Raw genomic sequence first — 27,035 nt, 5'->3', positions numbered from 1 at the left:
AGAGCTGTAGGTGGCGCTCTTCCCCAGGGGCCCAGCATGACTTCGGAGGAGTCGGGAAACTGCCTGTGAGCATTTATGGGCCCCTGGTGCTATGGGAAAGAGCAGGTTTATTGGCCCCACTGTGCCGGCCAAATTGCACCTTGACTAACTACAGTCACTTCTCCCGGCAATGCCCCATACGCCATGTCCTGGCCTGCCCTGCTTACCCCACTTGCTGCTCCCTGGCTGCATTGCTCTGTGTTTGGAGGGACTTGCTGGGTGGTTCCTGGCACTGTCTGCAAAGGTGGTTAAGGCCCAAGATCATCTTCCGAAGTGCACAGCTCGAGGGAGCGGACACCAGCCCCTGACAGCCAGGGCAATGGGAGACAGCCAAAGATTCCCCGGAATGACGGGAGCTCCTCTGACACAACCAGGCAGGGGAGCCCCTGCAAAGCCTGCTCTTCCTGGCACAAACCCAACCCCCTGCCTGCTTTGGGTCAGCACCGCTGGGAGCCATCTCCAAATAGCTCCACAGGGTTCAGGGGGAGCTCGGAGCTTCTGCTCCCGGGGGAGGAGAAAGCATTATTTCCCTCACTCTCTGGCCTCCCCCGCTGCCGGAGGGACTGCGTAGCTCAGTGCTAGTCGGCCGAGAGGACGCAGCCCTGAGGTTTGTGTCCCAGACCTGAGTGCGGTGTGGCCGATTCTCACAAACCAAGCAACCTCCCTGTGGAAATCATTTTACTAGAAAAAAGCCAAATAAATAGTGCGCGGTTCTGCCAGGAGAACCCCAACCCCCCCCACAGCCACTGCCTACTGGGTCTTGCACTCCCCGTCCCCATCGTTAGCGGCCTTGATCTTCTTCAGCTCCTTCTGCAGCTCTTCTTCCGCAGCCAGGATCTCCTGGGGCTTCCGGTACTGCAGGGAAGAGACGGCCGCTCAGGGCTCCCATTCAGACCAGCACTGCATGGCCAGCAGTTTCCCTGCCTGGCAGCATGGATCCAGGCAGAAAGCAGCGTGAAATGTGCCTCCTTTGCCGCCTGCCTGTATCCGACTGGTGCCCGCTGGGGCAGCACCCAGGCTAGGGACCATTGGCCACGATTTGGGATGGGTTTTAGAGTACAGGCAGAAGGTGTCAGGTTCACCTCGAGAGCCCTGCAGCTCCCCCTTCTCCCCCAAGCGGGTACCGCCCGGGCCATGGGGAAGGAACTTCCTTGAGCAGCGGAGCAGGAGAGCCCTGGGAAGTTTCAGTGCATGCTGAATTCTTGGCCGAGGCGTGTAATAGATTTTGTGTTGGGGGCGGAGGGCAGGGAGCTGGAGACCCCATCTCCCTGGGAGCTCCCTCGCCAAGTCCAGCCTAAGGAGCTGGATACAGGGATCAGCGGGGAAATGCCCTAGTCTGCGGCAGGCGGGTCAGACCAGAGCTACAGGATGGTCCGGCTGGCCTAGTTCTGGAGCAGCAGAGGGCCCTGAACGCTGCCTTGACCAGGATCCTTTCCCAGCAGACGTTGTGGTCGCTGGCCTTTTCCGTTTGGGACAGACAAGGAGCTGCAGCTCTGAGGTGACCATTTCGCCTCTGATGGCTGCAGGCAGCCACTCCCTCCCCCCCAGCTGGCGAGTACCTTGAGCCCACAGCTGTGTCTCACTGCAGAGCTGGCACATCCTCCCTGTGTGGGTGACTCATCCCAAGACTCTCCTGGGAGTAACACTGAGGGGCCCCCCAGGAAAAGGGAGCTGGGGCGGGGGGTCTGACCAAGGAGAGGGGGAGAGTTTGCTGCCCCAGGAAGGGGCGTGTTCCAGGCCTTGGGGGCGGCACTGGAGAAGGCCCTTCTGTACCACCTTGCACTATTCACACTGAGCTAGGCAGAGAGCACATCCCTGCGCCCAAGGGCTGCCTGGCAGTGGGCGGACTGTCAGCACATACACTGGCTCTCAAAGGTACTGCACGAGTACCCATCAGGCAGGTCAGCTCTGACACTGCATCCCCTCTGGGACCTCGGGCAAATCTCCTCTCTCGGCCTCCCACATCCTAGCTGTGAAACGGAGGTTGGACAGCTCCCGCGCAGGCTGGAATCTCACCGTGATGATGAGGGTGGCATTGGCATAAGTGAAGCTCAGGGCAGCCGTGTCCAGGGGAAGCTGGAATCTGTCCATGTCAGGAATGGGGAACTTCTTGTAATACCTGCACAAGAACATGAGAGGGGAGAGACTGAAATTCTGTCCTGCACACCAGCGAGGTGACTCTGCTAGGCTAACGCCGCCCTTCGGCAGGCCAGTCTGCTCCCGCCCCCCTCAGCCAGAGCCCTGCCTGCACCTCCCTCGGGCCAAAGCTTTCCCAAGTGGCCACCGAGTTGTGAGGAGCTGAGCGCCCCAGCCCTGCTGCAGGTGCTCCGCACTTCTGCAAATCCGACCCCAGGTGTCTGCTGTGGGGACCCCAGTAATGGAGGGATGCGAAAGGAGTGGCCGCTCGAAAAGGCAGCCCTGCCGTCAGGAGGGGCCCAGGCCAGACTCGCTCTAGCTGCTTTTGCAAGTCCATGGTTTTGTAGCGAGAGGCGAGCTGCTCCCATGGCTGCATCCTTTGAGCCAAGCGTTTCTCAGAAACTGGCTTCTCCAAATCTAGCCCGAGCTTCTGAGCAGAGTGAGAATGAGGGGCCGACGTGGGCAGGGCCTTGGCCTTCCCACTGTCTTAGCACAAGGGCTCTGAGATGGAGTGCTGCCGGCCTGGCAAGGGGCACGTAGGACAGCCTCGCGCTTCCTCCCAGGTCTGCTGGGGACAGCGGCGCTCCCAAGGGAAGAGGCACCTGTTGTTCCTCAAGCGAAGCGTTACTAGCTGGTACGTGCCTCTGCTGCGCTCCCCAGGCCCAGGCCCTGTAATCAGAAATCCAAACGAAAGCTCCTTGGGTCCCAGCTAGCTCATCACCTGGGGCTCAGTGCAGGCTTGTGCCTTCCAACACAGTCAAGTATTTGGTCACATCTGGCTTTAAATGTCCCCACGGCTGCAGCTCTCATCCCCTGGGGAACTATTTGAGGCTCAGCTCTGCTGGCTCAGCCGGGTCTCCTTGCTACGGAACCTCAAACTCGCCCCTTTATTCACCCGATCCCATCCCGCCTCGTTCTCCGAATCCTTCCTCTCTTCTTGAAATAGTTGTAGCCGCATCTCCACTGCTTGGCCGTCTCTGCCGGGAGCCATAAACGTTCAGTTGTTTGGGGGACTGGACAGCTTGATTCAATCATTTCTATTGTTCCTCTCGAAACTGCCATGACTTTGTCAAGCTCTCCGGTGACGTGGCGCCGCTCTTGGGACACAGGATTCCAGGGGGATCACGCTGGCCCCCTACAAAAAGGGACTGTCGGCAGCCTGCTTCTTGACGCCTCTCCGTGTAGTCCCACCTCACGCCGCCATCGCTGCTACCTTGCATTCCGGCTGAGGGCGTCTGGGCCAGCGTGGGCTGTGGAGAAAGGGGCAGCCCTCTCGCCTGGGCAGCCAGAACCAAGAACCGCTTCCCAGAGTAGTCTGGGGAGCTTTGTGCTGCGTGCCGGAGCAGACTTATCCAGGCAGGGAAGGAGGTAGGTGCACGTGGCCCATTAACACACTAATAAGCCCTTGTAGCCTCATTTTCCTGCCTGAGGTAAGGCACAGAGAGCCCCATGGGCGATGGGATGGATCACCCAACGGTCGCCTGCTCTGTTCATTCCCTCTGGGGCACCTGGCATTGGCCACTGTGGGAAGACAGGAGACTGGGCTAGGCGGATCTTTGGTCTGGCCCAGTATGGCCGGGACTTTCACCACAAGCCCCCGCCCCTTGCGGCTTGCTGGCTGACGCTGAGCCATCCTCTCCCCCTGGGGGCTGATGAACCATCTCCATGGAGGGTATCCCCCCTCCAGCCCTTGTTGAGGTTTCAGGCTTTCATCCTCCATCAAGGCCTGCAGCCCCATTGGCCTGTGAAACTGACACATTTCTGGCCCCAAGGTGCCCTGAACTGACCGGAAAAGGGTTTATTTCCTACTGTCAGAGCATGAGCGATTCACCTCCATTAAGCTGGCTTTGCATGAAGCCCAGCGTCTCTCTACCTCTGCCCCAAGTGCAGCTAGTTTATTTTCCAAGTCCTGGTGAAAACAGATACAAAGGGCAAATGGCTCTCCCGCTCAGGAGGAATGCAAGCGGTTTGTTACCGCAGGGCTCAAACTATTCTGTGTTGTCGCTGCTGTCGGTATTTGGGAAAGGTGGCAGACATGGATAATAATGGAAGTGTCAAAGGTTAAACAGCAGAGATTAGATGAACACAAAGACATGGTAAGGAAGTGTTACCGCTTAGACAAAAACCGCAGTACACAGAAAAACCCACTGTTTGAAAGGGCTCGGGAGCCATCAATGGAAACACCAGCCTTCTGCTGCCCCAGGACTAAGGAGCAGGGGAGAAGAATGGCTTTGACTGGCCTCAAACTCAAATCTGTGACAAGATCAAAGGAAACCAGATCTGCCTGGCCATCCCCCTCCTCCTGGTAACATTACCGCTACCTCTGGCTTCAAGAATTGAATCAGGTTCGGCGGGCGGGGAGGAGGCGGCTTTGTGGTTTTGTTTTCAGAATTTACTTTAATGGATTTATTTTACAGCAAGAGGTTTTAGGCAAATCCCACTTGAGCAGCCTTCCCCGTGGCCAGAGGGAACGGGAGCGACTGGGCGGAAGCTACCAGCACCCCTTGCCTTGCCTGTGTGGCTCTTGCTCAGAGGCCAGCAAATGGACTTGTTAGCCCTGCTCGGGCCACTGGCATTCTCTGCCCTTGGCTCTCCCCTTGTGGCAGAGGGCGGAACTGCACTCTTGGGCCGCTCCTTGACTAGATGCTGGCAGAGGTTATGTGTTGCTTAAGTGAATTCATTGCTCGTCTTGTCTGAAATGGGTTTACTTGGAGAGAGAATTCTATTTACGAAACCCTTGACTGCAATGTAGTAACTGAGGACTTAGAGCCAGAGTCCAGACATTCAGTTGCGACTGCTTTCCCACCAGAACCTCTCCCCCTTTGAACTGCTGTGTTCCCCTGGGTAACGAGTTAACTGAAATGCGAAGTGCTGTGGGAACTCTGGGATGGTTAATTTCTCTCCTGTGATGGTGCATTAACCACCTGTGGATTCATTTCCTTTACCAGTGTCTGCTTATTACTAGTCAAGCAGGGTCTAGATCCAGGATCCAGAAGAATTCAGCTATCTAAGGCATTGTGCCCAACACACCTGTCATCTGTAGGGGGTGTGATCCTTCTCAATGAAGTCAGTGATGGAGCTCCCACTGGCTATGGTGGATAGAATCGGGCACCAGGGGCCTAGGACTAAGTGATCTATCCGAATTGTCCACAAGGGACGTTGGCCTGCTCCATAACTTGCTTCAGCTGCTGCTACTTCCAGAACTACTTCTCCTAGCTCCTCCCTGCACAAGCTTGCCGTAGTCAGCAGGAAACAAATGAAAACTAATTTAAAAACCAGAGCACAAAACAGACAGCTGTAAAGCTCCTGGCTAATCCCACTCAGGTTGGCTTGTGCTCACAGCTGCAGCGTGGCCAGTGGAGTTGACGGTCCTTTAAGGAGAGCAATTTTCAGATCCTTATAACTTTATTTCCATAGCAAGGTTCCTCAGACGTCGCCAAGGTACTTGTCATTGAAGTAACAGGGCAGTTTTAAACGTAAGCCCTTTCTGAGTGGCCTGAAGTTCCATCTGCAGGCTAACAACTTTCAGCTCCCTCCTTAACACGCTGCCACAATAACCCACACAATAAACACAAACAACAGTCCAGGCCCTGCCCCATGGATGTACTTGATCTGTATGGGCTTGGGGTGTGATTCTGATCTCTCACTAGCTTTACAGCTGTGTAACCATACTGGCTTGAATAGAGTCTCTTCTGACTCTCACTGCTGTGGGAGGAGAAGTGGCCTTTTCAGAACATGTGCTGCCTGGAGCATAGCACATTATCTTTGCTAGTACATTGTCCTCCACAGGCTTGTGATCCTGACAGAGGACCTCCGAGTGCCATTGAAAACAGTGAGCACTAAAAGTGTTCAGCCTCTTGCAAAGTCAGGCCCTGAGATTGTCCAATGGAACCTCAGAGTTACGAACACCTTGGGAATGGAGGTTGTTCATAACTCTGAAACCTTCGTAACTCTGAACAAAAAGTTCTGGTGGTTCTTTCACAAGTTTACAACTGAACATTGACTTCATACAGCTTTGAAACTTTACAAAGCAGGAAAAACATTCTGCTTGCCCTTTATTTTGTTTAACACAGTACTGCACTGTATTTGCCTTTACTTTATTTATTTTTTTGTCTCTGCTGCTGCCTGATCCAGTTCCAGACGAGCTGTGTGGTTGACTGGTCAGTTCGTAGCTCTGGTGTTCTATTGTACAGCACCGAGCACGCTGCCAGTGAAGGGAAGAACACCCATTGATTTGAAGGGGAGCCGGCTCAAACCCGAAATAAGAAGTTGTTGGACACGGCCGATTTCAGCTCCAAGGCTACTAGTTAAGTGACTGATGGGAGAGGTTCTGATAAAAATGCTTCTAGGTGCTAGCAGCAGTCATCTAACGCTGCCCATTCAGTGAGGATCCTTCCCTTCAGCTTAATGAAATGGCCTGTCACTTCAGTACTCCTGTGCATAACCACTCACTCCCGAGCATTTGTGAATGTCCCACCCGCCCCCTCCCCACCTTCCAGCTGGTGAACAAGCTTCAAGGTGAAAATGGCAAATGTACACGCATGTGCAAAACTCTATGCACCAGCACAGGTTGGCCTGCAGCCAAAACATTGCCATTCTTGTCACTCAACCAGCTCTCCAGAGGCAAAAGGAAGGGTGCCGCCTCTACATAGAAACCCCTCTACAAGCAAACACATTGAGGGCGCGGGAGGCAGCCGCCTGAACCCTGCTCTGTGCTCCGAGCAGGTGGAACAAACCTGAGCTGCGTGATGTTGAGCCCTGGGATGTGGTTCTGTCTGAGTAACTGGCCACTCTTCCCCCTCGAGTCCCAGTTGTGCGGATTCAGCCTGCACCTCCCCAGGCTGAGAACCCCAAATGTTCAGCACTTCCTTGGGAGCACAGGCACCTCTACCCCCATCCTTCCGACCTTGTGGTTATTAGATGCTGAGGGGTGGCCATGTCCTGTTCCTAGTGCAGCCCCCCCGTACCCTCCTCTCTGTGGCTGCGGGGGGAACTTGGCAGACGAGGGTTACGGCTGCCACTTGTTCCCTTTGCTTTAGTGCAGGCCTTGTTAAATGTCACAGGAACAGTTATTTGGCAACAGCGCCACCTACAGCCAGTTACGAGGAGCTGGCCTAGAGGGCTTGGGTGCTAAGCAGGGCAATTCCAGAGTGGGGTTCTCCCCAGTAACCTCATTGCTCTCTGGCTCCAGCGACACTGTTCGAAGATGGAGAAGAGCAGAACAAGGGGTAAGCAACCCCTGGAATGTCCCCACTTTGCAAGTAGACCCTTTCGCACATGGAAGGCAAGGGAATTTTCATTCACATCCCTCCTTCCCTTGTCTGAACTCTCCTCCTCTGTCCCCATGACTACAGGACCGTGTCTGAACCCGGACTGTAAACGCTTTGGGGCAGAGCCAGTCTCATTCGGTGCACAAAGCACCATGTCATTCTACAGCAGGGGATTCTATTTAACAAGCCAAGGGCTCCGCAGGTCTCAAGGGGTATGTCTACATGGAGGAGACTAGAAACAGCAGTGTGAATGCTGTTGCTCCACGGGATACCTGGGCTAGTCACCCCTGCTCAGAGCCCCAGCTGCAGCATCCACCCTGCAGGTGTCCGTGTGTGAGCTCAAGCCAAGGTCGTGTGAGTCTATGGACCCAGGCTGGGGGCTCACTCCCCACTGCTGTGTGGACAGACCTAAGCTTCCTTTTATTCTGACAGCTGCTCCCTACCCATGGCAGAGCCGGGCTGGCTTTGCCACTGGTTGCATTCTCTACTTCTAGATCAGAAAGTTGACTTGTTTTGGGGTAACTGAGGCACCTTTCTGCAGCTGGCTACACCCCCACCCCCAATCTGGGTAGTTACAATGGTCTTTTCTGTGGCTTCAGGTACCCTGACTTGCTGAATTTGATTAGCGTCTCCGTGTCAAGTTACGGGGATGTCTCCAGGAGGGTACCCCCCAGATCAGGGTAGGGCCTGTTTTACATCGGTGATCTAGGAGAGGGAGCAAGCCCCAGGTTACTGACCGCTGGAGAAGCTACTGAACTGAGGAGAACTGCAAGCAGCAGGGAGCTGGCTGGGAGGGGTCCTGGCTCTTCCCCAGTGCTAGTTCTATCGCCTGGTCACCAGAGGGTTTGTCAGAGGACGGAGAGGGTAGAGGAAGCCCTTCCTTGGGCAGCGCTCACCGTCAGTGTGAGGCAGTGGGATTGGTCAGTGGTCCTTGCAGTGCCCCCAGAGGGCCTTCCCACACAAAGGGCAGGGAGAGCCGTGCTGGGGGAGGACGGACTCCATCCATTACAGACACACTCTGCAGTTTGCTCCACCATATTGGGGCACGAGGCATTACACTTTCAAAGGTATAATGCCCCCTCCTCCCCATGCAGCCTGGCCTCAGAACAGCTAGCAGTGAACTGTCTGACTAGGTTATATCTGAGGTGCATTCATGGGGGACCCCACTCTAGGGAAGAGGAAAGGAGGAACCACTGCCTATGGTATGTCGGGGGCCCCAGGCCTGAACCAGAGGGTGCTGCAGGACAGGACTGAGGTGCAGCAGAACTGTTTGGGGAGCCCAAGAGTTGACTAGTGGTGGGGATGAGGGGTCTGCAAAGCCATGTGTATCAATCATCCAAGAAATGGCTCAGGCCACCCAACTCTCCCCCAGAGGCTGGAGAGAACATCTCCCCGGTCTGATCACCTATTCCCCCCTCGAGCTCTATCCCGCTCCAATCAAAACAAGCAAGGAGAGTTTGGTGAAGGCAGTGCTGTGCTTACTGACTTCTTGTTGCTGGTACGGACAACACAACAGCGCTGCTCCTTCTCCACGGAGACGCTGTAGACCTCTTTGGGGTAGGGCAGGTTCCGGATCCGCCACTGGAAACTGTTCTGAGTGTCTCTCCTCATGAAGATGGGCTACAGCAAATACAGACATGGCCGATGGGAGAGCTGGGGTGGGCTCCCGAGGTTACATGCTAAGGTTACTGACTGGGGCCAGGAGTGTCAGACAGGCAATATGGAGCCTGGGACGAGGCACTCTCTCTCCCTGTTCCCATGGCAGCACCTGCACCTACCGTGAGGGTAGGTTTCCTCTCAATCACTCTCCCACTGCGTAGATGGGCCAGGGAAACTTATGCTGCCATTGGTACAAGGAAATCTGGCCTCAGGCTCTCCAGGAACTGCCCACTGCCTTTCCTCAGGGGCTACAAATCCACAACTGCTGGAGTCTAGTTCTGGCTTTGCCACTAACTTGTGCTGCCCTGGGCATGTCTGAGGGCCTCGATTTCCTCAGCTGTAGAATGGAGACAAAGACGGACTACCCCCACCCGCCTCCCGGGAGGATTGACCAACCAGCATAAGGCACTGCATGTGGGACATATAAATAGCAGGCACTGGAGCGGTCACCCTCTCTCAGTGCTTTACACTCACTGGAATTTCCAGGTGCCCTTTCAAGCTGCTTCATGGAGTACAGACAACTGAGGCAGCCAGCAGGACAATAAAGGAGATTCCTCCACTCAGGAAACCTACAAGTCCCTTGGAGACAGCAAGGCCTTCCCTTTTCTCCCCAGTCCCCCACTTTCTGGATGCTGAAGACCTGAGTCCTAACACAGCTGAGGGGTGGCCCTAGAGTTCAGTGTTCTACCTTGGCAGCAAGTCCAAGGAGATAAGCCATAACCTCAGCCTCCCAGCCACTTGCAGCTTGTGAGACTGTAGGTCTAGTTACTGCTGTGAGCAGGACCACCTTACGTACATTGGAGCTGCTTTCCTTTATGAGCTCGGATTCCAGCGCTCCCGCAGTGTGTATGGTCGGCTCTCCCACCTCAACCTGCCACTTGCCGGCGCTCCCCAGAGCAGTCTTCTCTCGCCACTTTCTAGCTGTGGAGGAAAGAAGAAAGGTCACCCCTTTTCTTTAAGCTGCTCTTTGGTGAAAAATCCCAGCAAACACCTCAGGCAGAGCCGTGGCTGCGTCAGACTAGGGGTCTGATGGGGTCTCATTCCCATGACCACCAGAGCCCTTTCCCCCAAAGGGCAGATAACGGCCTGCTGCTCCCCATGCAGCTGAACTCAGCAAGTGGTGTCAGCGACTCAGCCGCGGGAGCGCTTCTTTCTGAGATGGTACCGAATCAAGACTCTACCGTCGCTGCAGAGGGAGGGAGACAAAACCAAAAGCTTGACCACCTGAGGCAACTGAAGCCCTTGTGGCACTTTTCACCAGGGTCCGTGTTCCTGCCCTGCACCCTCGGCCAATGCAGATGGCAATGCCATCCTGCCACGCTGAATTCCTTCGGGCAGCAGTGCTGCGTTTGGGTGAGACGTTCCCCAGGGTGGCACGGAGCTCAGCGCTGCCTGCGCCCAGTTCCGCGCTCAGTCACAGCCAGGCTGGCCCTGCTGAAGTCACTGGGCGTTGCAGGCGGGTCGCTACTGGCAGAACTGACTCTGCACATGCTGGGGGGAGGCTGCGTCCTGGCCAACCGCCCGTCTGGCGACATATTCCTACAGCGCCAGGCTGGGGGGAGTCGTTACTAAGGGCAACTCCGGGCCAGCCCAGGGAACCTCTCCCTTACCCAGCAGCTGGCTGGTCTTCAGGTCGTACTCCTCAGCCATCTCCAGCCCATCCTCAAACAGGTAATGGACCTTCCTCTTCCCTACGCACAACAGGGGCAAGGTGAGGCCAGAACCGGGGCCCAGCCCCTCCCCCCTCACCTCCCCTGGGTCCAGCCCCTCCCCCATCATCCCCAGCCCCTCCCCCCTCACCTCCCCTGGGTCCAGCCCCTCCCACATCATCCCCAGCCCCTTCCCCTTCCCCCGGCCCAGACCCTCCCACATCATCCCCAGCCCCTCCCCCTTCACCTCCCCTGCCCCCCAGCCCCTCCCCCATCATTTCCCGCCCCGCCCCCCATGTGCCTGGCCCCAGCCCCCATCACCCCCCACGCCCTGAGCCCCCCGCCGCCCCGCGTGTCCGTGGCTCCAGGTCCCGCCCGGCCCGGGCCCCCCGGTACCGTCTTGCAGCAGCGCGCTCTTGCGGGCCCCGCGCAGCCGCTCCAGCCAGCTCGGCCCCGCCATGGCGGCTAGGCCGCGTCCCCATGGCAACCGGCTCGCTTCCGCCGGACCCGGAAGCGCTGGGCGCGCGAGGCCCCGCCCCTCCCCAGGCTGCTCCGCCGGGCCCGCCCGAGTAGTAAGTGGCGGGGGAGGGGCTGGGGGGTCCCCGAGTCCCGCCTCCCCCACGGCTGGGCCCTCTTCTCCCCCCGCCCCCCCAGTGTGGGGTACGGGGCCTCCCCCCTCCCCCACGGCTGGGCCCTCTTCTCCCCCCGCCCCCCCAGTGTGGGGTACGGGGCCCCTCCCCTCCCCTACGGCTGGGGCCCCTTCTCCCCCCGCCCCCCCAGTGTGGGGTACGGGGCCCCTCCCCTCCCCTACGGCTGGGGCCCCTTCTCCCCCCGCCCCCCCAGTGTGGGGTACGGGGCCCCTCCCCTCCCCTACGGCTGGGCCCTCTTCTCCCCCCGCCCCCCCAGTGTGGGGTACGGGGCCTCCCCCCTCCCCCACGGCTGGGCCCTCTTCTCCCCCCGCCCCCCCAGTGTGGGGTACGGGGCCCCTCCCCTCCCCTACGGCTGGGGCCCCTTCTCCCCCCGCCCCCCCAGTGTGGGGTACGGGGTGCCTCCCCTCCCCCATGGCTGGGGGCCCTTCTCCCCCTTCCACTCCCCCAATGTGGGGTATGGGGCTCCTTCTCCCCTCCCCTATGGCTGGGGAGCTGGGGCCCCTTCTCCCCCCTTCTCTCCCCCCAATGTGGGGTATGGGGGCCCCTTCTCCCTTTCCCCCTCAAGCTGGGGTCCCTCCCCCCAGTGTGGGGTACCAGGGGTCCTTTCTCCCTTCCCCCATCCCTGGTGTGAGATCCCCTGAAGGGGTCTGGTCCACAGTAAGTGCTGAGCGTGGGTCTCAGGGTTGGTACCCGGAGATAGAGGCATCCAAATCACTGGTTGCCCGGGTGGGTTTGATTTAAATCACTAGTCAGGAAGACTTGATTTAATCATGATTTTCTATATAAAAGTGCATTCTTGTTGGTTGTTATAACCTTAATACATATTCTTCATAACTCAGAGATAGATGTAGGTTTCATTTCTAGAAGGTACACACTATACATTTTTAAGCAGTGATTTATTTTGAAAACTTTTCAGATTAGTTTTGCAGCTATATCAGAAACTGAATGATTGTTTGGTTATTTCATTTACCAAAGGTAACTGAAGCAGATAGTTCACCTCCCAATGGCTTCATAAATATCTCCACTTCAACAGGTTAATCATTAATATTTGGAGGATTTTCTTGCCATGCTGTGTTAGGAGGAGAACATCACCAGACAGACATTTAAATTGTTTTATTTAACTAAAACAACAACGTTAAGTATTTTGGATTTTTTTCTTCAACAGCAAACATACAATATTGTAACAAAACAAGCATATGTCCCTTGCTTCTCACATTTATCTCCAGACTTCTCCTTGTCCAGATCTATTCCGCCCCCAACAATCTTCTATTCATTGAACTTTTTGAAACTTTGCACTTTTAGAGAGAGATAAGGGATTGACTCTGTGTACACAAATTTGCAGAGGGACAGTAGGGTTGAGGTCTGTTATTTCTCACCTCTATACATTATTTATTTATTTTAAAACATTTTTGCTGTTAACAAGCATGTTACCTCTGGAGACACAAATCCACAGTTTGAGAACTGCAAAACTAAGCATCTCTGATGGTATCTCCTAAACTGAGCACTGAGTCCCATTGGGTAAAGAGAAAGATTAACCTAAATAATCTATACAGAAGCCCCTGAAACCCCATAAGATTGGGTCCCTAATCCATGAACTATTGGAACTCGTTTACAAAACTTTTCTTAAACATGACATGAATATATTGTCTCAGACTATAGAATTAGAATTTTTAATCCCTATTCCATGATGAGATATCTTTGAGCTATAATGTATCTTAATTCAAACTACCTTTAGATGTTTTTTGAGGGAAAAACTATTTTATCAAAAAAATGTGATTTTTTTATTTATTTTTATTTTTTTAAATCATTGATTTTTATCCACCCTGCTGGTTGCTTTTGAAATGCCTGCAGTGAGCTCTGGCATTCCCCCCTCCCAACACAGCACCTTGCTCTTCGCCCTGAATTGCCTGGCTGGGGTGTGGTATGGTCCAATCTGGGATCAGTGCGGCAACTCCACGTCTAGTATTCTTGGCCCGTAATGATCTCCGGAGTGTCGGGTCTGTTTGCAACGTGGTGGAAATCTCTGAAGAGTTCAAGAGGATTTTACTTCAGCCCCCAGAATGCCATTTTTTAAAGGAAGCGTCTGACAAAACTTCATAGGAACAGAAATGTTTTCATGAAGTAGAATTTTCAAAATGTACAGGTTCTTTTTCTTTCTTAAGTTAAATCTTCCCCTCTAGTGTTGAAAACCAAATGCAGGGTTGTGTTGGCCTTGTATGGACACTTAGCTTGTGTTCCTGTTAGAACCAGACTGGCTGTGGGTTTATTATATCTTGCAAGCCACTCAGGGTCGGGCTGCCTCAAGTACTTGGAGGAGCGATCCCTAAGCAAAACCCAGGTGCTGCAGGAATTGGACCCTCTCAGAGTCCATAGAGAATCAAAGCTCCAGCATAGTGCTAGTGGACTGTGGTGCCAGAGCGTTCTGGCTTTTGGATGGGATGAAAACGAAGGCCCTGATCACTTGTGGATGGTCATTAAAGATCACAGTCGCGTAGAAATGTAGGGCTGGAAGGGACCTGGAAAGGCCGTGTAGTCCAGCCCCTGCCCTGAGGCAAGATCCAATGTTATTTTTGGGGTGTTAACTCTGGTGGTGTGACCAAATATGAATTCAGTTACTTTATACCTCGCTAATTTTCACTCGCAGCTGAAGCTGGAGACCAGGTTCTCCTCCTTTTGCTGTCCTAGGCAGTGATGGTGTCTGAGTGTTAAACGGCCGCCACATCCCACCCCAGAAGTGGCTGCATTTCAGTGCTGGAGGAATCTGTTCCTCTGTCTAAGCTGGGAAGTGGCTACAAGGTGATTACTATATGCGGAGCTGGTAGCAATGCCTGCAGTTAGTTATCTGACATGTTCCACTAGAAGAACCTCTTTTCAGTTGCTTATAACTTTGCCAAACTGTAGCTGAAATTTTCCTTTACGGCTGTCTGCCTCAGGCTGAGTATTTCTGGAAAGTTTCAGTAAAAACGGTTCAGCTGTTTCTGAGAACTCAGTTAGGGAAACATGTTTGCCCACATGGTGGCATTCTAAACAATTCTTGTCTTTATCTTTGGTATTCAGTGAGTGGAACGTTAACTGCTCGCCCAGGGAGGCGACACCCTGTAATGATAATCCATGGAGCCCAGGGGAATTGTCAAAGCCTTTCCAAAGAGGAAGAAGATGAGGGATGGCTCAGAGAGGAAGGTCCCTCCAAAGGTGCTGAAAGAGGAGGAAACCGGGAGCATTGAAGGTACTACCCACACCCACTCCACACAGTCTGTCAGACTCATGTCCCTGTTTATTAACTGCAGATGTAGGGTGAGATCTTTCCTGAAGTACTATCAGATCATTTGGTGCCAAGCAACCCTGATGTCCGGGGGAGGGGGCTGTGGCTAGGCAACTCTATGTGTCAAGCCAGGGCACCCCATGGTCTCTGTCGTCCTGGGGCCAGACACTGCTGACAGTCCCAGTAAGGCCATGCAAGGTATGTAACCTGTTCCGTTTGGGAAGCTGTTCCCATGTCTCTCCCTTGTGCCTCCTCTTTGTAGAATGGCTGAAGCCGGTCACAGCCTACGTGCTGCCAGCAGGCATCGGGCGGGCCCGGGAAGAGATCTTTCACACGCAGATTGTCCAGAAGGGGGGCCGCGTCTACAGCCAGCTCTCCTCGGAGGTGACGCACGTCATAGTGGCAGAAGACATGGACTGCGACCGGGCCTTTCGCCTCCTCAGACTGGCCAGGCTTCCCCCCGGGATCCAGCTGGTGAAGGCAGCCTGGCTGAGCTTGTGCATTAGAGAGGAGAAGCTGCTGGATACCACTGGGTACAGCATCTTCATCCCAGACAGGTATTCAGCCCCCCCTCCCTCCCGGCAGCAGCTCTGTCCCTGCCCGACCTGGGCTGAGATCGTGACCTTCCACCCAGAGACCTTTCATCCATGATGCCTCGTAACCCCCTTGCTGGTGGGGTCAATATCATTCTCATGTCACAGATGGGGAAACTGAGGCACAGAGTGCCAAGGTGACCCAGTGAGTCCATAGCACAGCTGGGAATAGAACCCAAGAATCCTGGTTCTCAGTCACCTGCTCTAACTGCTGGACACATTCCCGATTCGTTAGCGATAACAAGGGCATGTTTCTAATCCAACGCTTAACAATTAAATACCATTTCCTGCCTATTGCAGATGGAAAGCAGAGAGCAGGTTGGCAGTTAAGCCCAGGAACGGACCGGGAATGGACTAGTGGGGGGCTGCAGGTCAGGCCTGAGGCGTATCCACAGAGCTGTGTAGGAGGCGCCCAGGGCTGGACTAGCAAGGGGTAGACGTGGCAGTCAGTGAGGTGTGAGGGAGCCAGGCATAGCCGGAGCAATGAATCTATAGCGTAGCTGAGCAAAGCGAACACTAGCTCTTTGCCCCATCCCCAAACCAGAGAGAGGATTTCCCAGCCTGGGTTTGGGCTGAGAAGTCTTTGTGTTCCTTGCGTGTGAATCTGCTCAACTCCATGTTGGCCCCCGGCAGGTACCTGGAGGAGGGAGATCTGCCGAAGGGGGAACAGCAGCTCCTGGGCAGTGAGACTGTCCAACCCCAGCCAGGGAAGGAAGCACTGGAGCTGAAGGCTGAAGCACAGACAGCAGCCATATTTCCTCAGGGCCCAGCCACCTCAGTACAGCAACATGTGGAGGAGCGAAGCCTTCAAACCCAGGTCAGTGTCATCCCAAACGCACGCTGCGGGGTTGCTCTGTTGGCTTGTGCTAGCCGAGCAAGGCTAACAAGTGTCGGTTTCTACCCCAGCCAAAAGGCGGCGACAGTGTTTGGGGTTTTCAGCGATGTGGGCGTTGTTATTGCTTCTCTCTGCCTCTCCTGGATGTTAGAGGGGGGAAAACACCTTCTAGGTGTCTGTGCCTGCAGGACCATTCCCAGCCGAGCAAGTCCCAGGGCTTTGGCCAAGCTAAGCCGGAAAACTCCAGTGTTTCCCCTGCATCCTTAGGGAGACTTCACCAGCCTAAGACTCCTCCCTACTAGGAAGCTTTCTCTGATACTTCACCCCAACCAGTTCCCACGCCATGGGGTTACCCCTTCTGACACCCATACAGCTACAAGAGATCATATTGCTTCCCAGCACCCAATCGCTTGCACTCGGAATATACATATCAGGTTGTTAGACTCCTTCCCTGTGAGTCCGTCTCAGCGCAAGGAAGGATGATCCAGCGGCTAGAGCGCTAGCCTGGGACTTGAGATGTGGTTCAGGTCTGTGCTCTGCCAGAGACTTCCTGTGTGACCTGGGGCAAGTCACTTAGCCTCTCAGCCTGAGTTCCCCACAGTAGGGATAACAGCCCTGCCCTCATTGAGTGTTGAGGATAAATCCGTTAAAGATTGCGAGGTGTCAGGTACTACAGTAATGGGGTCGGACAATACCTCGCAGAGGCAGCCTCTCCAGACCTTGCGTTATCTTTTCCCCCTTTTCTGAGTTCGCTCCCGTTTGCTGACATCTTTTTGGTAAGATGCTCTCCAGCCAGGAACGTCCCAGGGCTACCTAGAGAGTGAGCGGCTCCTCTGAACTGTGGTGTGTCTGCCCCCAGTTGCCATGGCCGTGCGTTGGCACAGAACACCAGCCAGGACCTAACTTGCTGTCCACTGGTTCCCTCTTTGTTAAGGTTTCTCCCTCCTTGTCCCCTAGATATATTAGATGGTATATTACAGGCATGATCTCCTGTGCCTACGTTTCCAATCTCTCCAGCCCCCTTCTAGCATTCCCCTCTCTTTGCTGATATTTGCATCACTTGCTAACGTCGTAATCATCACTATTAACGAACCCCACTATTGGGGCAATTGTAATCGCCGTAGGGATTCCATTGCAGACCTCCTGCTTTGTGAGGAGTTTTATTATAGTGGTCGCTTTGCAGCATCTGCTGTGGTTGAGATTTGATTGCAGACTTGTAACTTTTTCATAGAGTTACCTTCTGTGATTAAATTTTCCAGGCCTGGTCTGTGGAGGAGAGCAGTCTTTTTAAGCATTTGAGCAACATTTCTTGAGTCATCTTTAGGATTAGGTGAGGGGGAAAAAACCCTTTAAAGAAAGTTTCAACCATTCTTTTAAGACACAAGTATAGCAGGAAAGGGTGAGGTTGGAATCTTAGCCTGGAAATAGCCTCATTTACCCATAGGCTCTTTTCTAGGTTTGGAAAAACTGTTTTTGATTGAACACAATGATGAGCATTTGAAAATCACAGACTGACTAAGGCTACAAGTGTGCACTTGAGGGGATGTGTGCTGTGCATTCAGGTGTGGCTAGTTAAGTTTGCACAGGTTGCTTTAAAGAGCTTACAAGCCTTGTTGCCGACTCTGAGCTCCAGGCTTCATTCATTTTTTTTTCTAGGAAATAAAATGCAAAAATCGGTGTTAGTGCAATATTAGGGTTGCACAGTTTACGTTTTCCCACTCCCTGGCTTTTCTGTCACTTAATGTTCCAACAATGTCAACTCTACCACGCTGCATGGCATGAAATAGCCAGGAAGTGCGACGCAGCTGGTGGATGATTTCTGAACGCTAACTTTTACATTGCCCGACTTTTTAACTGCGCAGCCGTAACGCTTCAGTAACACCGGTTTTTGCACGAATATCCACCATGTGCATCTGTGCAGTACCATTGCCCTCCACTGACTGGAGTGTCAGCTCCGATTAGGTGACAATGTCACCCTCTAGTGGCTGCAGCCTATAGAGCATAAAAGCCGTTCCATTGCTGCTGGTTACACTAGTATCTCACATCTGTGGAACCCCTTGCATCCTAGTCAGCTCAAAAGCCCAGATCTTTCCCCTGTGCCTTAGGTGTGAACTAGGTGTGATTGGGGGTGGGATTGGTGTATACACAGCCATGGATCATTAGAGAACACAGCCACTTCCCACTACTGTAACAGCACTTCAGCGCACACTGGAGATTACCCACCTCCCCTAGTGCTGTGATGACTTCCTGCCCCAGGGAATGCTGGGGCCAGTGCCAAGGAAGTGTTTGAGAGACACAGGCATTATTTCATTGCTGCTTTTCTCTCTCTCCCTGAAGAGGGTCTCTGATGATGAAGGAAGCGAAGGGGAAGAGACCAGCGTCACCCAGGGAGACTTGGAAGCACTAATTTCAGGACGTTGCCCTGACACCTCTTCGGGGCTGTCCAGTGGCAGCTGTACCACAGTGCCCCCTGCTGCTGGCAAGTGGGTTTGTGCTCAGTCCTCTGACAGCAAGAAAGAGAATCACAACCGGCACATCACAGAGAAGCTGGAAGTGCTGGGAAAAGCCTACACCGTCCAAGGGGACAAGTGGAGGGCTCTGGGCTACTCCAAAGCCATCAATGCACTCAAGAGCTACCACAAACCAGTCACCTCTTACCAGGTAACCAGAAACCCGCTATCCTGTGAGCAGGGTGAAATCGGCAGGAGAGGTAGGAATAGGGACCAGTCCTAACTCTCAGAACTGGGCCTTAATCACAAGGCTGCCTGGTTCTCTCTCCAGATGTGCAGTTCCCCGGAGTTGGCCCCTGCCATGGGAGGCTGTGGACATGACCAGTTCAGTCAGCCTGAATATGATTCATTGAGGATGAGTGGTATTTTCAAGTCTTCAAGCGGGAGTAAGATGATAGCAAGGGGAATGGAGCCTTGAGCTTCTGCAGGCTGGCGGGCCCAGCTTTGGAGTAATTTCCTTCCCGCATTACTGCCTCGTTCAGTTAGCAGCAGCGCAGGGAGGGGCCTTTCTCCTGCTGAAGCCTCAGCTACTGGCCAGTGGCAGAGCTGGATGCATGTCTGAGGTGCTGACACACCTGCTACATTCGCGGCTGCCGATGTGTCCGATCAATGTTCTAGGGTTACACTGTGTCCCATGACGTGTCAACCTGCCGTAAACTGGCCGAGAGGTACCGTGTGCAGAGCCCATGTCCTGCTGTTCCGGTGCTGTCATCCACTGCTTGAGTGCCAACCTGGCTCAGAGGTGTGAACCAGCCCCCTGGGCTTTCCCGTCTCTGAGCCCTGGGGCAGCTCAGTAGCTTGCCCGTTAGCCGGCCGCTCCTTTGTGTTTGCCTTTAGGAAGCCTGTAAGATTCCTGGGATCGGGAAGCGGATGGCGGAGAAGATCCTGGAGATCTTGGAGAGCGGCCACCTGCGTAAGCTGGACCACATCAGCGAGAGCGTGGCAGTGCTGGAGGTCTTCTCCAACATCTGGGGAGCAGGAGTCAAGACAGCCCAGATGTGGTACCAACAGGTCATTGTCTCCTCCTTTCCAATGGAGTGTGTGTGCTCTCAGACACCGTGAGCAGAGAAGGCCTATCGGGCCATAGCGGACTCCCTCCTGCTATTCCTCTGTCCACAGTGCTCCCTGGCAGTGTTTCAGCATTCCCCTCTTTGCTCTGTCACCCCAAGATCAGCCCCTCGTAACGCCCTAAGCACACGGCTGCTTCTTAAATCCTGTGCAAGCGGCACTGGGTGCAAAATGCAGCCGCCTGCGTGCTAAGCAGCGTCTCTGGCTGTGAGCACGTGACTTCAGGCTCTGTGAACTGCACTGGGTGTTTCCGGTGGGTTGAAGGTGTTGGGTTTGACCCTCAAGGGCTGCGTGTGTGAGACCCCTCTCCCTAGCCTGTACTGCCACAGCTGAGATCACAGGAGGTGCCCAAGCAGGAGCCGGGGCTGATGGCAGGACGTTCTCTGGGAAGGGCTTGTGGCCTTGGAATTCACCACTCCAGTCTGGTTTGCCAGAGCCCATATTTGTTGGCCTTTAGGGCATGTACCAAAGTCGGTGTGTGGGGAGGGGTGGGAGCGATAAGGTTTTATGGGACAGCTGTGGGGAGCCGTCAGTTGTGTGGCTTGGCTGCCCTGTGAATGTTTTGTCGAGTCGGGGGGGTCTAGAACCTAGGCTAGGCCTGTGAGAGGCCACCTGGGGTGTTTCATGTTGGAATTGAACAGGCTTGTTCTGGGTGCTAGACTGGCACCCACATCACAGGCTGGCCTGCGGCGACACTTTGCTGACGCGTGGTGAGGCAGCACTCGTCGTCGTGACGTCCAAGCTGCATGCCTAACGGTCCTGTGGGCACTGGAGTCCCCACGGGCAGGGGGAGCCGTACAAGTAGGGTCGCTTCCCTGAGTAAGGTCTGGGCCCAGCGGCTTTGGTCACCTGAGCCATGACACCCCCTAGACCCTGTGGTGGGGGCATTGGAGGAGTGAAGTCATAGAATCATAGAATATCAGGGTTGGAAGGGACTTCAGGAGGTCATCTAGTCCAACCCCCTGCTCAAAGCAGGACCAATCCCCAAAGTCCTTGCAGTGATCCCCCTGTCTCCATGTGCTCTGGGGCAGGGCTTCCGGACCCTGGACGATATCCGCACCCAGGCTCATCTGACCCGCCAGCAGGCCGTAGGGTTGAAGCACTACGAAGACTTCCTGGAGCGAATGCCGCGAGAAGAGGCTGCCGAAATAGAACAGACTGTAAGTAGCCCAGCCCCAGGGAATCACAGGCAGGGGGCTGACACCCAAAGGTTCCCACGCTCTTGGGTCTGCAGAGCTGGGCTCTCTCTGGAGGTTCCCAGCCTGTCCCCAAGCAGAGCTGGGACTCTGGGTCCCAAGCCGGGTGAAAGTGCAGGGGCAGCAATGAAAATAAAAAGACAAACAAAAAACGGGACCCAGACTCATTTTGAGTCTTCGAGAAGTTCATTTCCTGTGTCCAGCAAAGGCGTAGGACGTTTCCTGCAGCAGATGCCCTGCCCTGCTCGGAGGAGCTGCCAAGGGCCGAGTTGTTAACTGAGTGCTTTGCCAGGGACTTCCATCTGAGGATCTCAAAATGCCTGCTCCCCCCCCCCCCCACCCCTTCCTGGCTTAATGCAGATGCAGACCTGGGGCACAGAGCAGTTCAGTGTCATGTCCCAAGTTTTTCGATTTGTAGCGGTGCTGAGCACAGTCCAACAACTGCCAGGCCAGCTGGAGTCTGGTTTTCCTCCCTGACAATCTGCGCCGTGGAGCAATGGGAGCTGGGAACGTTCCCTGCCATGGCGGTTTAGACGGCAGCAGCCCTGGGCTATGGGTGCTGGGTTTGTGATTCAAAGGGATCTCTGTGGTTGAAATCCCTGGCGCTGGCAATCCAGGATGGCAGGAGGGTGAGAGCTAGTGGAGTGGCTCTTTACCAACAGAGCAGGGCTGGGTGTGTGTGTACAGGTCTGTCCCTGGCACTAATCCCTCCTGTAACTTACGAAGGGGGCAGTTTGCACGTTACCCTCCAGCGCCTGTTCTCTGTCGCTGATCTCCCACAGAACCAGCTGCCGTCACCCAGGTCCTCCTGAGCCACGCAAACCATTGTGCCAACTCCTTGGCACTTCTTCTGCAAAGGATTCTGGGAGTGCTTCATGGGGGCAGCCATTGCTGGTCATCAGGCCGGGGTCAGCATCATTGGATGAAAAATCCCCATATGAGGGAAACGGGCTGTATCTGCCCCTCCCGCACCCCCCAGAACGTTCCTCTGCATCAAGGCCTTACCTCGCCCTGGACACTGGCTCAGCCCGGGGCGCCCTGAATTCCCAATCTGCCCCTGCGCTAGCGGAGAGCTGGGGGAGGGCTCTCTCTGTCATTGCTCCCTCCTGCTCTGTGATCACCATGGAAGCAGCGGCCAGTGCAACGCTGTCACTCGGCCACGGGGCCTGGCCGCGAAGAATACGCCCCCGCCGGCGTTGCCATCCCCACTGTGGGATTAGAACTCTTTCAGGAGCCAGCCGCCTTGTTCCCAAGCCCGCTAGGGTATAGCGTTGGCCCTTAGGGAGGAGGGGTGGGGTTGTTGTTGGTTTGAGGGGATTACGCGTCTCCCCCCCTCCACCTGGGATCTGGGCCCCAGGAGACAGACAGGAGAATGACGGGATTAGCCACCGTCCGTGCTGCCTCTCACACCAAGATCTGAGGCGCTTTCAGACTCCAGCGGGGCTTGTAGTTCTCTAGAAATCTTCATTTGAGGCAAGAAAGGGAGCAGGGGAGGGGTCGATCTGCATGAGAAAAGCTGCCTGGCTTCTCAGAGCACCTCTGGGGCAAAGGTTAATGGGTTTCTCTTTCCCTAATGAAGGATGATCCTGGAGACTGACTCGGGACAGTTGAGATTGACACCCCCCTTCGAGCCCCAGCCTGCTTTCCCTGCCCCCGCCATTGTGTCCTGGACAGGCTGGGCTTGTCTGAGCCGGGGCAGAGGGAAGAGCTGGTGTTGGAATGATTTGTGGCTGTCAGTGTGATTGGCACCGGAATAGCCCTTCGCACCACTCCAGCATTTCGGGAATGAAGCCATCAGAACTGGCTGGCTCGCATTGCCCATGCAGAATAGCTGCCGGGTTCCACCCCAGAGGTGGCTGCATTTCAGCGCACAGGCAAAGCAATCCCAACTTCTGTGGTTTGTAAGGCTCTTGGGGAGGGATAGCTCAGTGGTTTGAGCATTAAACCCAGGGTTGTGTGTTCAGTCCTTGAGGGGGCCACCTAGGGATCTGGGGCAAAAATCAGTACTTGGTCCTGCTAGTGAAGGCAGGGGGCTGGACTCAATGACCCTTCGGGGTCCCTTCCAGTTCTAGGAGATTGATTGATATCCCTTGGGATGGGAGGCCCCCTAGCTACCCATGCATGGCTGTAGATACGTGGCACTTTAATGGCAAACGTGTCTAATATCATTAGACTGCCCGTTTTTGCCAAGCCAGAGTTGAGTGTCTGTGCTGCATTGCGTAGGCAGAGCGGTGCTGAGCGGAAGGTGCTGGTGCCTTTTACAGGTTAGGTGCAGACACCAGGCTTTGGCCAGCAGGTGGTGCTGTTTGTGTGGGGGCGCCGTGGAGACTGGGCCAGGGCATTAGGAGGCAAGTGCTGGTCTCCGGTTCCTGATCCTGACTCTTCCCCAAGGTGCGAGAAGCAGCCCGGTCCCTGAACCCTGGGCTGGTGTGCATGGCGTGCGGCTCGTACCGACGGGGGAAGGCCACCTGCGGCGATGTGGACGTCCTGGTTACCCACCCTGACGGGCAGTCTCACCGTGGCGTCTTCGACAAGCTGCTTGACAGCCTGCGGCGGAGCGGTACGTGGCTTGCAGCCGGGCGGCTGGCTGGCACTTTCCGCGATGGGAGGCGAAGGGGTTTGTGTCAGTGCGAGCAGCCGGCGCGTGGCCCTTGCCCTGCCTGTGGATCAGACACTAAAGGGCTGAATCCAGGATGGTCTGTTGCCTTGGGGGTCAGGAGGACTTTCCCTGTGGGTGGGTGCCCCATAGTACCTGCTGCAGGGGTCTTCCTCGGCAGCATCTGGTCCTGGCCCCTGTCTGAGCCAGGATGCTGGGCTCGATGGACCCCAGCTGGTCCAGGGGGTGTTCTCACTCGGGGGGCCTGCGACAGAGCTCGGGAAGCTGGCTGGGTCGGTGCTGTGACGGGGGTGGCTCCCAACAGGACCCTCGTTCGAAGGCGGCCAAGCGTTGGTGCTGCCGGCGCAGCGGGTGCGGCTTGGCGAGTGCTCCCGCTGCACCCAGAGCCAGTGCCCAGGAGCCCCCTTTAGGAGGAGCCCAGGGACCCGTACAGTGGATTATGGGATGCTTCTGCAGGAGCCAGGGAAGAGGGTGGGGTCACAGCACGGCCCCTCCTCTCACGCTGCTCCTCTGGCAGGTTTCCTCACCGACGACCTGGTGAGCCAAGAAGACAGCGGCAACCAGAAGAAGTACCTGGGCGTGTGCCGGTTGCCCGGGCCAGGCCGGCGCCACCGGCGCCTCGACATCATCGTGGTGCCCCACGGCGAGTTCGCCTGCGCCCTCCTGTACTTCACCGGCTCAGCCCACTTCAACCGCTCCATGCGAGCGCTGGCCAAGACCAAGGGCATGAGCCTGTCAGAGCACGCGCTCCACACCGCTGTGGTGCGCGGCCCCGGCGGCCGCAAGGTGGGGCCCGGCCTCGTCCTGCCCACCCCCACCGAGAGGGACGTCTTCGTGCTGCTAGGGCTGCCCTACCGGGAGCCCACCGAGCGGGACTGGTGATGGGGCTGGACCCAACCCTCTCCTTCCTGCCCTCCAGAGTGTCCTGATGAGTCCTGCAGGCACCAGTGCCCTAGTAGGGTGGGGGTTCCCTGTCAGACACTGAAGGGGGGCACTCCTTCATCTCGTATCATCCGGGCTCGCTCTGAGCTGGCCCCGATGGACAGTGGCTGCTGTTGCTGCTAGTGGCACTTTGTGACTGTCCAGCCAGGCCTAGGAGTTGGGGTATCACCGACTCTGGAATGTAGTTCAGTGGCCTGCTGGCCAGGGCCGGCTCCAGGCACCAGCACAGAAAGCTGGTGCTTGGGCGACACATCCGGATCTTCGGCGGCGGGTCCCTCAGTCCCTCTCGGAGGGAAGGACCAGCCGCCGAATTGCTGCCGACGGATGAAGCAGCGCTGTACAGCACCCGCGAAATGCCGCTGGTCGTGGCTTTTTTATTTCTTTCTTCTTCTCTTCGCCGCTCGGGGTGGCAAAAAAGCTGGAGCCGGCCCTGCTGCTGGGATCCCTGGGGGAGGGGTGCGTGTGATGGCACCTCTGATCCCAGGAGCGCAATAGTTAACATCGGCAGACGTAGCTCCGCATCAGAGCCGCACAAACCCGCTCTCCATCCCCGTGCATCCCCAGGAGCTGCTATTTTGTGGTGCTCGTGGCAGGCACTCCGGTGCGACGCCGTACAGGTAACGCCGCTGGGGGGCAGGAGTGTTCCCAGCTGTCAGGTGAATTCAGTTCTGCGGTCCCCTCGGGGTAACTACCAGCGAGCTCACCAGACCTCACAGCCTGGGCATGGCGTGCCTTCCTCCCATATAGCGGCTCTCTCCTCTCCCACTCCTGTTTTCTCCAGTGCCTCGTTCTGATGATGTAGACGGCTGCTGGTTTGTGAACCACACGCTGATTTCTCTCCAGCAGCGCCCGGAGAGTCGGCGTGGACGGGAAAGCCACTGAGCAACAATGCTGCTTTGCAGGCGCTGGGGCACTAACCCACATTCACACCTAGCTTCCCGCTGGGCTCTTTGGTCCGGCTGCTGTCTCCTACCCGTCAGCTGGGGGTCTGCTCCCACCCGCAGTGGGCTGGTGGAGGCTGAGCAGTGCCAGAATGGGGTAGCAAGAGGAATGCTGCTGTCATCGATTGCAAGGCCAGAAGGAACCACTGTGATCATCTAGTCTGACCTGCATGGCCAGCCAGAAACCTGCCCCCAGATATCCCTAGCTCAGAGCTTTGGAGAACACAGCCCAGCTTGATTTAAAAACTTCGTGGGGGAGAATCTGCCACGACCCTGGGAAATTGGGTTCCTGGAAGGGAAGTACAATAAAATCCATCCACTCTCCTCCTTTGCTGGTGTCCGTAAGTTCATTCTGGTCTGGTCGGTCCAGGTTCTTATCCCGCCCTCATCCCGGGAACAGCTCAGCCCCCTTAGCTGGTGTCGGCCACCTGTGCTCTCTCGGGCTGCTGTCTGGAGCCCTTTCCAGTACAGAACCCAGAGCCTCAGTTCTCGTCTGCTTCTGCTCGGTCAACACCTGCCTCAGCCTGTCCCAGAGCAGGGGGCTCAGGCCCCGCTTGCTGCTGTAGGGGCGTGAGGCAAGGGGACCGGGGTCAGCGCCCTGTCACTCGTAGGTCGCTGATTCCAACCTGCCCCAGCGGGTCACCAGCGCCTTCCCTTGGCCAGGGCAGAGTGAGTCCTTGTGTCCTGGTTAACTGGTGCCCTGTGGCTGTGGTTTGGGGCGGGCTGAGCCGAGGTGTGACGCGGAGCAGACAGGGGCATCACAACTGCCCTGACTCTGTCCGGGCCAGGCCCCTCCGTCCTGCAGTTGCCGGAGCTGAGAATGGCAGTGAGAACGGGGGGCCTGCGAGGACGGGTGGAACCCCTGAGTGAGTCTGGCTTGGCCGAGCGATGGCAGAGGACAGAGGAGCATCCGTGTGTTTCAAAGGCACAAGGATGGTGAGGACCGTTGAGGGGCTCCAGGGGTGTAGTCGGGGGGTGGGAAAATGAAGGAGAAACAGGCTAACCAGCACAGTCAGCTCCCCCGCCCCAGAGAGACCTGTTGGGCCATGGAGACCCGGCCTTTGGGGGGCATGAAATTAGCTGGGACAAGACCCTGAGCAATGCCCTCGCCGCTCTCTGTCCCGTCTCTAACGGCACCTCCCAATTGGGCCAGGCACTGCCTGACCGGGCTGCTCGCTGCGAGAATGCCCCTCCGCAGCGCCGGGGAGACCCGTGGGCAGTGGGGGCGGGGTAAGATCCCACTCTGCACCTGCCCTGGATTTTGCACCCGTGAGGTATTCGCTGGCTGGGAATGTGAGATGGGGCTGGGGACCCCCCCCCCATTCTCTCCCTTTGTCAGTCCCTCTGCAGCGGGGGTCAGAGCCACGATTCACACCCAGGCGCCAACCAGAGCCTGCGGCTCATCAAAGAATCCGGCCTCGGAGTTACAAGGGCTTTTACGAGCGGCTGACAAAAGGCCGACAAGCCCAGGTGTGTGCCGGAGCCGGGGTGATGCTGCTGCTCTTACAGCAGCCAGAGCTTGATGGGGGCCACTTCTCCCAGCCCCCTGAAGGAAAGCCGAGGCTCCTGCCCCCCGCAGCCCAGCCCCTTTTGTCATGGATTCTGTCCCGGGGAGGGGCGGCCAGGCCCTGCACATCCAGCCCATGAGAAAATTCGCACGGCGGGGTC

The 27,035-nt window shown here is 56.0% G+C and overlaps 2 protein-coding genes across 2 annotated transcripts; one reads left to right on the top strand and one right to left on the bottom strand.

Annotated features, from left to right (window-relative positions):
• Positions 1 to 702: 702 nt before the first annotated feature.
• Positions 703 to 11,256, bottom strand: DPCD (deleted in primary ciliary dyskinesia homolog (mouse)). Its single transcript, XM_034775399.1, has 6 exons — positions 11,150 to 11,256; positions 10,715 to 10,795; positions 9,901 to 10,025; positions 8,932 to 9,065; positions 2,056 to 2,158; positions 703 to 894 (listed from the first exon to the last, which is right to left on the bottom strand). Exons 1-6 carry the CDS (start codon positions 11,211 to 11,213, stop codon positions 790 to 792), a joined length of 612 nt encoding a protein of 203 aa, XP_034631290.1. The 5' UTR covers positions 11,214 to 11,256; the 3' UTR covers positions 703 to 789.
• Positions 11,230 to 25,698, top strand: POLL (DNA polymerase lambda). Its single transcript, XM_034775398.1, has 9 exons — positions 11,230 to 11,325; positions 14,461 to 14,629; positions 14,928 to 15,222; positions 15,892 to 16,075; positions 18,431 to 18,754; positions 19,441 to 19,614; positions 20,703 to 20,831; positions 23,259 to 23,427; positions 24,002 to 25,698. Exons 2-9 carry the CDS (start codon positions 14,515 to 14,517, stop codon positions 24,364 to 24,366), a joined length of 1,755 nt encoding a protein of 584 aa, XP_034631289.1. The 5' UTR covers positions 11,230 to 11,325; positions 14,461 to 14,514; the 3' UTR covers positions 24,367 to 25,698.
• The last annotated feature ends 1,337 nt before the right edge of the window (positions 25,699 to 27,035 follow it).

Source organism: Trachemys scripta, chromosome 7 (genome assembly GCF_013100865.1).
Source record: "Trachemys scripta elegans isolate TJP31775 chromosome 7, CAS_Tse_1.0, whole genome shotgun sequence".
In the NCBI taxonomy this organism is placed as follows: domain Eukaryota; kingdom Metazoa; phylum Chordata; order Testudines; family Emydidae; genus Trachemys; species Trachemys scripta.
This window is presented reverse-complemented; position numbering and strand designations above follow the sequence as displayed.

Excerpts from the sequence above, each read along its gene's own strand:
- POLL (XM_034775398.1), top strand. The coding sequence starts at position 14,515 with ATGGAGCCCAGGGGAATTGTCAAAGCCTTTCCAAAGAGGAAGAAGATG. Across the intron at positions 15,223-15,891 it reads AGCATCTTCATCCCAGACAG|GTACCTGGAGGAGGGAGATC; the intron begins GTATTCAGCCCC and ends GGCCCCCGGCAG. Across the intron at positions 18,755-19,440 it reads AACCAGTCACCTCTTACCAG|GAAGCCTGTAAGATTCCTGG; the intron begins GTAACCAGAAAC and ends GTTTGCCTTTAG.
- DPCD (XM_034775399.1), bottom strand. The coding sequence starts at position 11,213 with ATGGCGGGGCCGAGCTGGCTGGAGCGGCTGCGCGGGGCCCGCAAGAGC. Across the intron at positions 10,796-11,149 it reads GAGCGCGCTGCTGCAAGACG|GGAAGAGGAAGGTCCATTAC; the intron begins GTACCGGGGGGC and ends TGTTGTGCGTAG. Across the intron at positions 895-2,055 it reads ATGCCACCCTCATCATCACG|TACCGGAAGCCCCAGGAGAT; the intron begins GTGAGATTCCAG and ends TCTTCCCTGCAG.